Source organism: Lepisma saccharinum, chromosome 14, assembly GCF_977018435.1.
Source record: "Lepisma saccharinum chromosome 14, izLepSacc3.1, whole genome shotgun sequence".
Classification (NCBI taxonomy): Eukaryota; Metazoa; Arthropoda; class Insecta; order Zygentoma; family Lepismatidae; genus Lepisma; species Lepisma saccharinum.
Genome location: NC_139242.1, coordinates 62,769,334 through 62,785,199, shown reverse-complemented (window position 1 = coordinate 62,785,199; position 15,866 = coordinate 62,769,334). Strand labels below are relative to the sequence as shown.

The 15,866-nt window shown below is 36.6% G+C and overlaps 1 protein-coding gene across 3 annotated transcripts in view; it reads left to right on the top strand.

The window, feature by feature from the left end:
- Positions 1-15,866, top strand: part of eIF2beta (eukaryotic translation initiation factor 2 subunit beta) — a 28,592-nt gene that overhangs the window by 11,805 nt on the left and 921 nt on the right. The window contains exons 3-7 of one of the 3 annotated variants that reach the window (XM_083135776.1): positions 3,672-3,826; positions 5,441-5,559; positions 7,435-7,466; positions 7,862-8,069; positions 9,239-9,512. In XM_083135776.1, the coding sequence (XP_082991902.1) occupies positions 3,672-3,826; positions 5,441-5,559; positions 7,435-7,466; positions 7,862-8,069; positions 9,239-9,512 (788 nt within the window). The remainder of the gene's footprint in view (positions 1-3,671; positions 3,827-5,440; positions 5,560-7,434; positions 7,467-7,861; positions 8,070-9,238; positions 9,513-15,866) is intronic. The other 2 variants (XM_083135778.1, XM_083135777.1) reach the window with 2 other exon arrangements.

Below are 15,866 nucleotides of genomic sequence, written 5' to 3'. Positions count from 1 at the left end.
GTTTTTCACACTGCTAAGTACTACCGAACATGGAAATTATTTCACATGCAAATTTGCGGGTTTCTGGAAAACGTGCAGGCAAGTACTTGTAAAAGTCAGGGATACCCACTTCGCTGTACTTTTGTTTCAAAGTTGTCGCACTGAATTTCAATTACTTCCATCTGCAAATGTGCTGCCACTTTTTCTACATCAGTCGTAAACAGGGCTGAAAACAAGGAGTGTCTTCAAAAGAACGAACATCGTGGAACCTTTTCCCAAGTTCAGTATTCAAAAGCTGGATTTTTTTGGCATACTTTTTGTACAAAACAGGGTCCTTTGAACTTGATCTGTATTTAGAACAAGTTGGAAAATGCGTCAAGTTTTCGTTTATTAACTGATTTTCCAAAAGCAATAACTTACGCTTGAATGTTTTGACTTGATCATTCATGTTGGTGACTAATTGATCTTTTCCTTTCAGTTTCAAATTTAAATCTGACAAGTGTTTCGTTATATCAACAGAAAGGAAAGATCTTGTAACCACGTTGGTTGCGAAAAAAGGCTGGTGTCTTGTTCTTTCATTTCCAAAAATTGGCATATTTCATCTTTCAAGTTCCAGAATCGTTCAAGAACCATAGAACGCGATAGCCAGCACACTTCTGTGTAGTAGTGCACTCCAGAATATTCGCTTTCTAAATCTGCTAAGAAAGCAGAAAATTGTCGCTGGTTTAAGCCACGGGATCTTATGAAGTTTATAGCTTTTTTCACAGGCTTCATCACACTTTCCATATTGATTACTTTTGAACACAAGACCTCTTGGTGAATGAATCAATGCACATGATGGAACATGTGTTTATCACAGATTTCACGAAATTCGTTTTTCAGTTTTTGTCACAAAACCATTTTTTTCCTGTCATTGAAGGGGCGCCATCCTTAGCTACACAGGATAACTTTGACAGAGGTAAATCATACTTCAGCAAAAGTTCACGAATAGCAATAAATATATCCTCACCGGTAGTAGTGTCATGTAACGGTACAATGTCCAATAGCTCCTCGAAAATGTTGAACTCCTCATCACAAGCACGAAGAAATACAGCTAAGTGAGCTATACCACCGATGTCTGTACTCTCTTCACAAGCGATGGAATAAGCAATGATATTTGACACTTTTGTTTTAATTTGATTACTCAGATCACAGGCCAGTTCAGTTACTCTTTCAGCAAAAGAGTGTGAAAAGTGAAATGCCTTGAAAAGCTTATACACTTGCGGGATTAATTATTTCAGCAGCTTTTACCAAGCACCGTTTAATAAACTTTCCTTCCGCAAAAGGTTTTGAGTGTTTAGCTATCAACTCCGACAATGCGTAGCTTGCGCGTACTGCATCTTCGCTTTCTCGAGCTACTTTAGTAAACATACCTTGTTGTTGTTTTAATCCTGCCTTCAACTCTCTCAGCTTGTCTTGCCTCATTAATCTGTCATATTGGTTGTATGTAGCTCTGTGTCGCTCATAATGACTCTTGACATTATATAACTTCGGTACCCTAATGGTTGATCTGCACACCAAGGAAACAATTTTATCTTTCACTTCGCAACAAAAGTACTCCAACTCCCATTTCTCTTGAAAACTGCGATGTTCATCAGAAATTTTTCGTTTACTACCATTTGGTTTCGACAAATACATTGTTGTTAGCACAAACAAAGCAACCCGAATAGACTGCTAGACCCGAACTTCTTGGAAAATGGAACCGACTGAGGGTAGTGAAGATGCGGGAGAGGCAGGAGAGGAGAGTCGTGCAGACTATAAGATGCGGTAATTGGTTTTCGGGGGACAGCAGCTTGTTCCACTTTTCCTTCAACCCTCCCCTCATTCTAGATTCCGGAGGGAAAACTGCGCAGGCAGACGACTTAGCCTTGGACTCTGAACAACTGGCAATCACTACATTCGTCAACCACCTCAATAATGCAACACAACCACCTTTTTCACCTACCGATGGGTATATCCTGTCCAAGAGGAAAACTTGTGAAATTTCACATCGTGTTATATAATAACAGATATTTTAGCAACTACTACATCTGAAGGCTCTACTACTTAAAAACAGGTAATAGCAAAGAGGCCGCACCCGGTGTTTGACATGCCTGATATAGATAAATTAAAAAAAAAAAAAAAAAAACGTAGTAAATGTAGAAAATATACTACAATTGTACGTACCATTTAGTATCATAAATTTGTTCTCTATAAAACCTTTGCACCAAACTTATGTAAAATTATGTTTGTTTCATAATTACATTGTATTCTTACAATAATAAAAATGGACAAGAACAATTACCTATTAAACTTTTGTAAAATCACCTTTCTTTTGCCTATTATATTGCAAAATTAGAGAACAAAACATTTTCTTTGAAAATTATATTAAACTTTTGAAAACTCTTGTCAGTTTTATTTTAATGAATTAAAAATTAAAAATATATACAAAAGAAGGAAACAATAAAATACAAGAAAACTAATTTTGAAATATGATAAAACAAACCCAATAGACCTAAATATTCAAGCATGGTCATTTTGACCGCACACACCTCCTTATGTAAGATGTCATCGTGCACATTCTCCCGGGTTAAAGTACCATAATATATGACTAATTTTAGTTTGAATGTTATCGTATCTTATATCCTTTTTTATAGCCAGTAGTAATGTTTTGCTGAATCTGTTAGATTTTAACATTTTAAATGTACTGTTTTTGCACAAATAATATAAAATTTTAGCAAGTGTTCAGGAAAAGATATTAAAAGTGGAATTATGACTTTGATGAGACACCTTAAATATTCATAATTTTGATGCACCTTGTTTATTTTTACCATATGTAATGCTTTACTTGTTTATTTTCAACATTAATATGTTTTATTTGTTTGTGTTAATATCAAATGTATAGTTTTCTTTGATTTATGTGTCACTAAAAGTGCTGGTTTATGGACATTCGTAAAACTATCCAGTCTGGCACAGATCTGTTGTTGATTGGGTTGTGATAACAACAGTGCATGAAAAAAGATGAAAAGTAAGTTGTGTTGTGTGAGATGATGTGAATTTTGTGAAAAACGCTGTTATGAAAGAAAAGGCGCAGGTTACTGTAATGTGATTGCATTTGTGAGTATAGATGTGTTATTTTGCAGTGAATGTTTAAAGTAATAAGATTTTATTAAACTCTTACAATGGCAAGAAGCTAGTTATTTTATCTAATTGCACGTCCTGAGAATGCTCAGTACAGCAATAACATTAAGGAGAGTCTCATAACTCTGTCGCACAGGGAGATTGGGTAACTACCCTGACGTAGTAATCCAGTGGCACTCACCCAAAAGGAATGTCACAATTTACAGATGTTTATTTTCAGTAGTGAAAACAAAAATGCAATTTATATTTTATTACGTATGAAAGAAGTGTTAGATGTTTTAGACACTGTCTAGTGAAATTTGGGAAAAGCATTTAAGAATGATCCAAGTTCACATGTTCATGTTTTATGTGGGAATTTCATGTCCAGCAGTATAATCTTGATTTATTTTTCCTGGTGCAGTAGTTATACATTTGATGATCTGTATAAACTGAATAATTGTAGACTTTGTGGATAAGAAAAAATCAGCGAAGAGTAAGACTGCAGTGAAAATGAATGATTATGCATTGCATTGTGTTCTCTTGTTTCTTTCCAGACATTGATTTGGAAACATCTTTGAAGAAGAAGAAAAAGAAAAAGAAAGCTTTCAATATGGAGGAATTGGAAGGTGCATTGCCTGAGACAGGGAGTAAATCTAAGGAAGATGTAGTCAATGAACAGAATAACAACCAGGAAGATGCAGTTATTGAGGTGATTATTCTTAACTCTGCAAATCTGCATAAAGTTTCCAGCATAATTAGTAATGGCAGTTATAGTTCTTTTGTAGATGAGTTGATACCACTTTCAACCAGTGTTGATGTTTGCACCAAATCCCACCGGTACCAGTGCTTCCATTCACCTCTATATTAGTGTGTGTGACGACGTGACTCATTTTCTTTTCTACAATCTAAGGGATCAAGTGCACACCTCTTATCACACATGAGCAAAATCATTGGTATTTCTTGCACAAGAAATAATGGAAAGTAACTTCCTGAAAAATTATTTCCATGTTAGAAACTTGTCAGGAATGGATGATAGCAATCATGAACAGATGCTAGTGATTCCTGGTCACTGCATATAACACGTATTACCAACAGGCATAAATAGAAATTACACCCATGGTTTTGTCAATGTTTGCAGGAAAACATCACAAACAACTTCATTAAAATTGCCTCCAAGATGTAAAACATTTACTACATATTCTTGTGTGCGTATGTTAGTTTAAGCAGCGAGGTTGGATTTATTTAGCATTAACTTTTAAAAAGAACATGTATAAAACTGAAATTACTGTTTCTCATGATTTTTCACTTTATATTGGAATGGCCGCGGTGGCTCAGTCGGTAACGCGTCTGACTACCATGCTAAAGGTCCCGGGTTCAATCCCCGGCCGGTTCAAACCCGGGAACTTTTCTAACGTTGGAAGTGGCCCCGGCGCCCACCCAGCGTCGAATGACATGGGTACCCGAGCGAAACCTTGGGGGTAAAGGCAGTCAGGGGCATGATGCTGATCACATCACCCCACTCACGACCAGATCAAGAAAGTGTGGGGCGTTACCCCCACACCCTGTGTATGCCTTCATGGCCTGGTGCTAAGTACAGGGGGAACACTTTTTTTTTTTATTGGAATGTTTTGTGTCGCCAAGCAAACCGTGAAGGAAGAGGGGGCGAAGGGGCTTGCACCCATTGGTTATTCAGAAACACATTAAAATACTGACGGGGTGTGAGGGGTGCTCCTTCCACATAGTACACCCTGGACTGCAGACTAACGATGGTCTGGCGACTGGCCCCATGGCCAGTATAATTCTGTGTTGTCGTTATTTGTGCTGAGCGCCCTTTTTAGCCTCAGCTTTTAACCAAGGTAAGGACATTTTAGTTTTCACATGCTTTTATTTTTGTTATAAGGGGCTGGAACCCGTATAGTGTGACAGGTGCAAAATAGCCTCGGTGCTGATGCACCCAAAAAGTTTTGATTCAAAAAAGAAAAATTAAAATACTGACCAAGGCATTATTTATGGTATAAAAAATATATACACTAAAAAGGTAGCTTTTCCACCCTCTAACAGGGTCTTCTTCCGACGAATATTCACAATAGATAGATCATGTTACAATGTTAATTATTTTTTTCATTAATACGTTTTTGTCCGTTATATTTTTTTCCCCATTCTGTCCCTCATAAAATGTATATTTACTACCCTTTGTTGGTTTCTTATAACCCAAGCACTCTGGCATATTTATGCCACGTTAAGAGACTGCAGGTAGTTTTGTGAAAACAAAGGCAACATCAATAAGTGATCCAGTTTTAATTGTGACTATTGGTCTCTGCAGGATGATTTTAATTTGGATATGGACTTCTCTAAAGCAAAGAAAAAGAAGAAGAAGAAGAAAGACCTTGATGAACTTGTAGCCGAGGAAGAGAAGAAGGAGGCAGAGGATAAGGAAAATGGTCAGTACCAGATTTGTTTGTTCTTTCCTCAGAGGGTTGTTCAATAAATTACATAGTGATGCTTTCAGCTGTAGTTCACAGATGAATAGCTTTCCTACAATGGTTTTTCAGTTTCTACTCCCTGGATAAATCCTATTTACACTATGGAAATAAATCTCGTAGGTGGATGACCTATTCAACTGTTAAATGTAGGCTGTTTGTTAGTCTTTGACATGACAACATCTTTTTTAAGACATGTGGACCATTGTCATTTGTTTATAAATGATGTGATTGGCAATTTATTGTTTTAGCTATCTTAGGGGACATCTCTTAATTAAGGAAGGGACTGTCGGCATCGCAGTTGCTATTCACACTTTTGTTAACTGTATCTATTGCTCAAATGTTATTTGTAGATATGGCAATACCACACTAACTCTCTTAACTCGCATGTTAGTCAGGATCATTTCACTCTGCAAGAATTCGTATTGGTTGCTCAAATGTTCCCTGGAAATTGACGTGCTCATTTCAGATGAGAATAAAGCAAAGATACTATTATTTTTATTCAGCAATAGAAATAAAGTTCAGTTAATAGTATTTCAACAGAATAACCAAATTAAAATATCCATTGGAGTGTGGAATGGAGGAAGTAGACCAGAACTTCATGTTTTCATGTTCTTCCACTTAATGTTTGAGGTTTCAGAATTTTAAAAATGAGATTTTTTTTAGATCTTACAAAACATTAATAATCTTTTCTCCAATCCCTGGTTTGATCCCCGGCCGGTTCAAATCCGGGAACTTTTCTAACGATGGAAGCGGGCCTGGCTCCCACCCAGCGTCGAATAACATGGGTACCTGTGGAAACCCTGGGGGGTAAAGGCGGTCAGGGGCATGATGCTGATCACATCACCCCCACTCACGACCGGATCAAGAAAGTGTGGCGCGTTACCCCCACACCCCCTATACGCCTTCATGGTGTGGTGCTATGCACAGGGGAGCACTTTACCTTTTTTTTCCTCCAATCCCTAACTTTCAAAGAATTTGTAGGAATGTAACTTGTAAAATTTTTAACAGAAGAGAATAATATGACAGTTAAAAACTTCTTACACCACGTGCTGGCAACCTAAAAAAAAACACAAACAGCACGATAAGAAACACTTTAAGAGTTTTTCCAAGCTTTCGATTCCATTTCTGAATCATCATCAGGGCTGGTTGAGAGACTACGAAAGGGACGGTTGAAGTTCCGCCAGCCGTTTGTAATCACAATGCACACTGACACTACATGTTTGACAATAATTTTTCATTTTCACTTCTAGCCTGTTGCAAAAAAAGATACATGCAATAATTAAGATATTGCATTCAGAAAAATAACTTGAGACCACAATACACAATAACCTGTCTAGTCACATGGTTTGCTGTATTCATTTTTCTCTCACAGTGTATTGTAGATTATCTATTGAAGACTAAATATAGTGAAACCCTGATTTCACATTCTTGGGTTTTACATTTTTACATTCCAATTGTGTAAGATTTTCCTGCATTTTAAGTTTTTACATCTTGATTCCCTGTAAAATCGAGTATCATTGTATTAATAAATTGTGATAATTTGTTTTCTGTGTGCTTGTTTGATACTTATGAGAAATTTATCAGGTTAATAACATTGCTCTGCTGACTATGCTGCTTGAATATATAAACTCCATAGTTTTCTCCATTGCATGTGGTATAATATTTCCAACTTCACCATCCGTGCCACTGTTTAGTTATTCTTCTGTTAGGACAAAACTCTTGAACGAGGAAAGAGATATTCGTCAAAGGTTTCTAGAAGTAGTGGGGATAACTTTCGTTGTGCATGAACAATTTTGCATTCGTTGCGTAAAGTTACTTTGTTTAACCTTACATGCTGCACCGAGGTGGAGAGGAGGCCAGAACCTGGTAAGAACATTTTCTTTGTCACTTAGTTAACTAACATGGTAATTTAGTTAATTAACATGGTAATTTATCTTACAGACATCCAGTTATATTTTCCATTTAAAAAAACCTTGCAGGTATAGATAAGATTTTTAGGTGGTTTTTGTCACCATGGTATTTAGGCTGTCATTTGTGGATATCATGCAGAAGTTGTCTATTTTTATTTTTTATATTTTTTAGAAGTGTACTTTGGTTCATAGTAAAAATGAGTGTCGATTTGTAAGTACTTCATCACTTCATACCATGTTTCTAGATTGATTGCTAGTACTATTATTAATATTTTTTTTATGTTAACACATCATTGTTTTTTTCCCAATAATATGTTCTTTATACAATAAAGAAAAATTAAATTCTTTCAGCAGAGGAAAGTAGCAAAGTGACATGGTTTGGATCGGATCGTGACTACACGTATGATGAACTTCTCACACGAGTATTTAACATCATGAGGGAGAAGAATCCCGATATGGTTGCTGGGAAGAAACAGAAGTTTGTGATGCGCCCTCCGCAAGTTGTTCGAATAGGAACGAAGAAAACCTCTTTTGCAAACTTCACAGAAATTTGCAAAACGTAAGTACTTTTTATGGCACCGTTATTGAAAGAATATCAATGGTGATTGAGTTTTGCATCGATTGCAAATTGCTGATTTTTGCCATGTTTTCATGGAAATTGACCAGATCTCTAGCCTGAGTTCCTGGCATACTTTCCCATTGCTCAATAGCTCATTGGTAGATCAATGGTAGTGTGTGCTATAAGACCAGGCTGGAGTCCTGAAATAAAAATAAAACACTGCTTCTTTTCACAGTTAAGTTGCTATATTGCAACAATGTAACATTGACAACATCCATTATATAACAGATTCTTTTTGTTTAAAACATTGCTAACCATTGTTGTAACTGTATCTTTAGTCAAAATGAAATTAAATGTCTGATGAAGGGAGTGTATGTTCTCCTGAAACGTCACAACGAAAAACTGTTTTCTTATGCTTGTAATAACCGTAAACTACAGGAAAATAATTCTACAATGCAACCAATGCATACATACAAGAAAAACTTTTTTTTTTTACACAGAATGATCTGCAATTACATTTTTAATAATTGCCGACTGAAATGTGGTGAATTTGTTTTGCCTAAGGGAACATAACCCCTGAAATATTCAGTGAACTGAATCAACTTACACACACATAGCATCATTTTAAGTAGCTTAATTCCAGTTTAGGCATTTACTGGCTTGTGTTAGTTACTCAGTTTTTCACCATATCATGCAGCTTCGGGAGTTAAGACAAGAATAGTCAAATTTTAAAACATGTGAAGGTAATTAAGGTACTCACGTTTTCCTCGAAGCTGTTTTACATTATTTTCTATTAATTTCGGTAGCCACTGCCACCATCCTTGTTGGAATTCGTTGTGTTGTTGCTTGGCGCGTTTCCAACGAGAATGGTGGCAGTGGCTACCGAAATTAATAGAAAATAATGTAAAACATTCACGGAAAACGTGAGTACCTTAATTATCTATTACTGCGTCTCTCATTACCATAGTATGAATGTGAAGGTAAGTTGGTTAACGTGTTTAAAAATGGAAGGTAAAAATCAATGGAGAGTGCCCTGCCACTGCTTCCTACTCCATTTTAGTTCTCAGTCGCCAGTCAATACACAATTATAAATGATGCCTCAAAATATCGTATAGAGTGCCAAAATCATGATAATGTGTTATTGAAATGTTCATTGCATCGTTTTACAGGCTTCATCGGCTGCCAAAACATCTGTTGGATTTTCTGTTGGCTGAGTTGGGAACAAGTGGATCTGTTGATGGTAATAACCAGTTGATAATCAAAGGTCGCTTTCAGCAGAAGCAGATAGAGAATGTGTTGAGGCGGTATATTAAGGAGTATGTGACCTGCCACACATGCCGATCACCGGACACAATTCTGCAGAAAGATACACGTCTGTTCTTCCTCCAGTGTGAAACTTGTGGATCAAGATGCTCGGTTGCTAGCATTAAGTCTGGTTTCCAGGTAATGAGTTCATGTAGTTTTTATTATCTCCAGAGTTTTCTGGTTTTATACATGTGGACTTCTTGTAGATGGAATTTTTCTTAACATATGCATTAAGCTTTTAATCTGGTTTAAAATGAAATGTTATATATTATTTTTGTAAAATTTATATGTCCTAATTTTCATAGCATAGGTAATAGGGATGAACTGATACAAAATTGCCTATACAGACAACCAGTATTTTACCTATCTGATATAAAATTGCAAATGTTCCTTAAACTCTTAAATTTTTGCATCATATCAGGTGACTGTAATGGGTTTTGCCTTTGAAAAAATACACTCCTTGTTTGGACATTTATTTTACAAAACAGGGGTATATGAATTGAGTTTCTTGGGAGTAAAATTTGATAACCCACAAATATACGGAACTGAAAAATTGCAAATGAAAGTTTGTCTTTTGCATTCTGGCATATGGGCTACAAGGATGTTCCTGTGTGTTTCAGCCTATAACCGCTTACTGAATTAACTTTGCTCACTATTCTGCAGCAACTGCATCCAATGTTAACGGCATTTTTATTTTGACCAGTGTAGTTTCTCACGAGGGAATAGATTCATATGTAAATACATATCTTCATATAGTGCTACAATCAATGTTATTTTGCATAATATTTACAAATCGTTGTATTCAATCTATTTTTATTTTCTATACTTTTGCATATAAATTAGCTTTTAGAAAAACTATATTTCATTATTATATTTAAATTAGCTTTTATATATATTAGTTCTGCATATAATTTCATATTTTCACACATATTCTGATGTATAGCTCATATTCACACTATTACTACAGTGTCTTTCACGGTCGATTTGGCCGTGGAGGGGCAGGTAGCACGTCGGTCAGTGCTGGCAAACCAGATGCAACATCCACATAACTGGAACCGCTAGCTATGTAATGAAATAAGCTCATACAATTACATTAATATACAGTTACAATTAAAATGAGCACATACCTTGTTACAAGAGGTGTTGGAAATGTTGTCCTCCTGCTTCCACATATTTGACATTTTTTGAGGAAATTGTCGCTAACACGTATCACTTCGTTCCTCTTCTGCTTCAATTTCTCTGCTTTCAATTCTTCCAAGTTTGTAGCTTGTCATGCAAATGTCTGTTTCTTGTGCAAGGTGCCAGAGGGATTTTTGATCATACTTCGTCATCTAGTGTCTCCTCAGTAAGCACACACAGTTTCACCATTCGCATCATCAAGAACAGACCCTGTTTCCCTAAATTTGTTCACAAGTTTTTTTAACTCTCTCTCTGTATGGAACAGGAACATCTGCGAATTCTGATGCAAAACGCCTTATAACTTCTCTACAAAAATTCGTAATGACGTAAGAGTCATACATAAAAATTTGTTGTTTTAAATTGTACGTATAGCGTGGCATTATTAGACTCCAGAAAATCACCAGTAATATGTAAATTAAAACAAAACAATATAAAATGCTTGATAACAACTTAACACTTAAGAAACACGAGCAAACTTGACACCAGCTATCTGGATACTGAAGCACTGACGAGCCCAGTGCCAAGGTCGTGTACAGCTGCGGGTCTGAATGCCAGCAAATGCACTCATTGCCCAACTTCTAGCTGCCGCTCCACAGCCAACTCGACAATGAAAGGCACTGTACATTTTTCCTTTGTAAAAAAAAAGCAGTGGTCCTTTAATCTGTATTCTGTTTGTTTTGTACCCTAATTTTGACAATAGACAATGAATCTGTTTCTTGTCAACAATAGAGAATATAAGCTTAAGATTCCATGGTGAAATCAATTGCACATTTTATTATTTATTATCTCAATAGGGTTACAATTAAGCCATACAACATTTCATTTTGAACAATATTAACAAATAATGACTTGATGCTCTATGTAGTAAAAATATATATACAGAAGCTACATCTAAGGAAAATGTGATTAATTTACATTAGTATAGAAAGTAGAAATTGGCCGATATGAAATTTTGGCTGATACCAATAAAGTACAGATATAAACTTTACCGATACTGATAACCGATATTCTACCGATTGGATATAAAATTAGAAATGGTCCTTGAAGTACCTGAAAGGTTCACTGACCTTTATAATAAGTGTGTGTTTCAAGGTGACTGCAGTGCAAAAGAAGTTTATTTTTTAGAAACTAGGGCATGGACATTATCCATAGAAATTACAACATAATGGCAGAATTTTGCACTAAATTATCAGATGATAATCGATATATCGGATTGGTAAAATAATCTGTAATTTTACCGATACACCGATGTGCCTATATCAGCCGATACCGATTAATCAGTCCCATCCCTAATATAAAGTGTTCTATAGTAGCAATGAAATAATGAAAGTTTCAGAGCTATACACATTTAGAAGAAAGGAGAGTATAAGGGTGTGGGTGTTTGGATATGAGTGTGTATGGAATTACTGTGCGAAGTACAAGGATGAAAATTTTAAAATATATGTGTGTGGTGGGGAGGGGAGGGTAAGCATGGAAAATAATATTACTGGATATTTCTATAGAATATACTCTCATTACTTTGTGATATATTGAACACAGTTTTAGTCAATATAAATCTATCTTTAGGGACTACAGGAGAATCACATTTCAGCACTAAAAGTAAAGTTTGGAAATCCTTTGTTTTTTTAACAGAAAATAAAGCAAATTTTGTATTCGAATTTTGCATTACAAGTAATATCATGTAAGCCTAATTTTATGTAGATAGTTGAGCTGCTGCTTAATGAAAATTGCCATTTTTCACAATTAAGTCTGCATTTAGTTCCAAAGTTTGATTAAATAACTAGGAACTTTTTAATACATTAAATCTGTTCGCTGGTTATTATATTTTACTCCCAAGCTGCTCAATTATATGTTTAAATCCGTAAAAATAACAAAATGACAGTTGTGCATTAATGCTGCATATAAATATTACATTGGATTGGTAAAGTTACTTGTAATTTTACCGATATACCGATATGTCCATATTGGCCAGCACTGACAGAGTACTGATTAATCGAAGACACTTGAATTTTAATTTGCTTCCGATGGTTATGACCAATAATAGGTGATTGAAACATTGAGATTTATATATTAACATTATCACCAAAGTAAGTCATTTATTAACACTTAGAGTGCTAATCACATATATATATACGGAGTTCCCGAACTTCTCTAGTGTGCGGATCATGTATATATACAGAGTTTAATTCAAAATTTATTTCCACGGTCATTTGCCATACATTTACAGACTTAGCAATCCTGAGTAATATTTGGACATCGTACTTCCTCACACTGCCACTAGATGGTGGTCAAATACTCATAATGGTTCTGTTTGCGTCGTTGTCTGATAGTGAGATGCTTGCTTCCCTTTTCTACAGTGCCGGCGATTAGGGGGGCAAGGGGGACTGTTTCCCTTCCACTTTTGCCCCCACACTATGCTAAATCTTATATATAAAGGGAAATATACTGTCTTTGCCCCCCTAGTTTAGGCCCCTTTCCCCCCCCCCCCCCCCCCCCAGGTTTGGGACCCAATCGCTGCCACTGCATGTCATATATCTTGTCAACTTTTTATTTTTAGTACATTTTATATCATTTATGATGAAACGTCCAAGGTAGCCATGTGCTTATAATGTAACATCACATACAGGAAAACCTCGTTAATACGAAGTTCAAGGGACCAAAAAATGTCAACTTCGTATTAAACGACTTCGAGTTATCCAAACTTTTCAAGATGGCGCCTGTTTTCAGGTGTAAATAAAGTAGAGTATAAATTAGCCCCACAAAGGATATTTTATTTTTGGTGGTAGCTCAGAAAATAAGCTTTATATGTACTATATAATAATATTGTACGTTTTAAAGGAAGTGTAAAAAATGTTACACAAAATAATAACACGGATCTTAACGCGGACACAAAGATTACAAGGAGTCGGTTAACACCATTTATCCTGCCTAGTTATACAACCGGTTATTCACGGGATGCATGTTGTGGCAAAAAGTCTTATAAAAAACGGTATTTTCTTTTAATTGTGCAAAGTTGTTGCTCTTCCACGAAATTCTTACAATTTTAGTTCATAAGAAACCCGTTTGCACGGAGACCTACGAAAAAAAAAAAAAAAAAAACAATCTCGTTTATTGCAAGAAGTGAATCTTGACAGTAGTCACACGCGAGCAAGAGACGGGAGATAATCGGACAGAATGAATATTGGATTTTATGTACTAGAATATTGTCCGTTACAGGATTAACTGGTAAGAGAAAATTCTCTTGGGAGAGAACACAACCTTTCCCTGGCACAAAACAAAACAAAAAAATCGGGCCTGTAAATTTCATTCTGGTTCGGCTGTCTAAAACACATCATAAAAAAAAAGTCACGTATTCTTTGCTTCAGTTAACTTCATATTCGCCCCCCTCCCCTTTTTCAGGGAGCAGTCGAAACTATTCCTCAACTTGCATTGTAAGCAACTCTGAAAAAGTAAACACACAACTTGTGATGTTTGCACCGAATGTGTATCCTAGGACACATTAAACAGTGCCGCACTCGATAATCACTCTGGTTTGGATCCCACTTTAAACTGTATATTTAGTCCCGCTTAGTTCAGCAGTATAAAATGAACTAAAAACAAGTTTTACGAAACTTGCGTATTTTCAGATTAATCGACAATTTATTGTAGGTTTCAGGAGTATTCTGGAGGTCAAACACTCGCTCCGCCAAAACTTTTCCTCTCGTATTCCTATATTGAGCATTGCTGTTTTTTTTTTTTTTTAACAGCAGCACGCTAATGGTTCTGAAGAAAAGCTAATGGTTCTGAAGAAAAGCGGGGATTATATGGCTTTGCGAAAAGCGGGGATTATATGGCTTTGCGAGATTCAAAACAATGAAGCAATGAAGCTTATTCCTTCCCACTGGATGAGTCATTGCAGTTATCACCAAGCCAGAGGTTTCCAGACGCTAGACTAAACACTGGCGCCAGCTGCAGCGTAAACACAATGAGACCGGCTGGAAGTTGAAGCAGCAGGTGGCAGAAGGGAAATCATCGGCATTTTAAAGATAAGGCAGTTGTCGAAGACTGAACTTTTATCAGCAGTGTGAAAAATCACATTACCATGCACACCAGTGGCGGATAATGAGCTGTTGCAGGAGAAGGAAGGGGGTCACTTTTCTTTTACTTATCATGCGGTTTTTGTTCGTTTTAAAGGTTTTCAGAACTGTTTGCTTTTTTTTAGACGCCAAAGGAGCCGGTGTGCGCACACGAGCAAGAATATCGTGGCCGAAACAATTAGCAACGGACCCCCCCCCCCCCCCCCCCCCGGTTTGCTGATAGATAAAGGGGAGAAGCCACTCAGACAACAAAACACTGTTTTGGCAAATTTTATGACCGGGACAGTTGGGAAACGTATGAAGCGGGAAACTGGAGTTGCAACATACGTAAGATCGATGTTAAATTTTTGCGGGAAACCTAGATGACAACGCATTAAGCGGGTTGACGATCTTTAGTTGGCCTATGCGGCTTTGATTATCTGTAACAGTTTCCCTTTTTTTATGAAGTTCTACAGGGCACAAAGAACACGCTTTTAATGAAAGTGGTTACCGGAAGTTGTCTGCTACCAGGCCAAAAGTTGCTCACTCACGGGAAATTGCTGTATCTCGAGCTCAGAGCTAGACAGATTGGTGAGACTTCCAGGCGCCACGCGTCTTGTATTTTGGAACATTCCTGCGATCTTATCTCGCATTTCTCATCTGGCACTGGTGAATATTTCCAAGGTGGCGGGCGCATTCAGCGGGGAAAGAGCTTGACCTCCCATGCACATTGACAAAGAATGTCAATGTCCAGCGGGCATTTCGGGCTGCTTCCCTCGAGTTGTCAGCAGCTCTTAGGACAAGGAAACATGTCAAGGTCAAGTTAAAATAACGTCCAAGCTCTTTCCACATTCGAGCTTCTCTTGCCGATTTACGCAGGTGTCTACTTTGAATTAAGCGAAACCAGTTTTGCGGAAGGGACTTGTAAACAACTTCGTATTAAAAATTATCCGTATTTCGATTTATCCGTACTGAAATACATTATAAATCCTATCTTATCGGCTGGGGAATGGGAAGAACTTCGGATTAAACGGTACTTCGTATTAACCAATATCGTATTAACGAGGTTTTCCTGTATATGAAAATAAAGAGGAAGAATCAAACTTTTCAACAGTGTATGATACATATATTTTACATTTTTAGTTTTTGAGATATGATTTTTTAAAAAGTAGTGAAAATGGTCAGCATTCTTCGGACGGAAAGCAACTTACAGGTGAGCACTCTAAGTGTTAATTAAAATTGTATAACAATTGTAGTA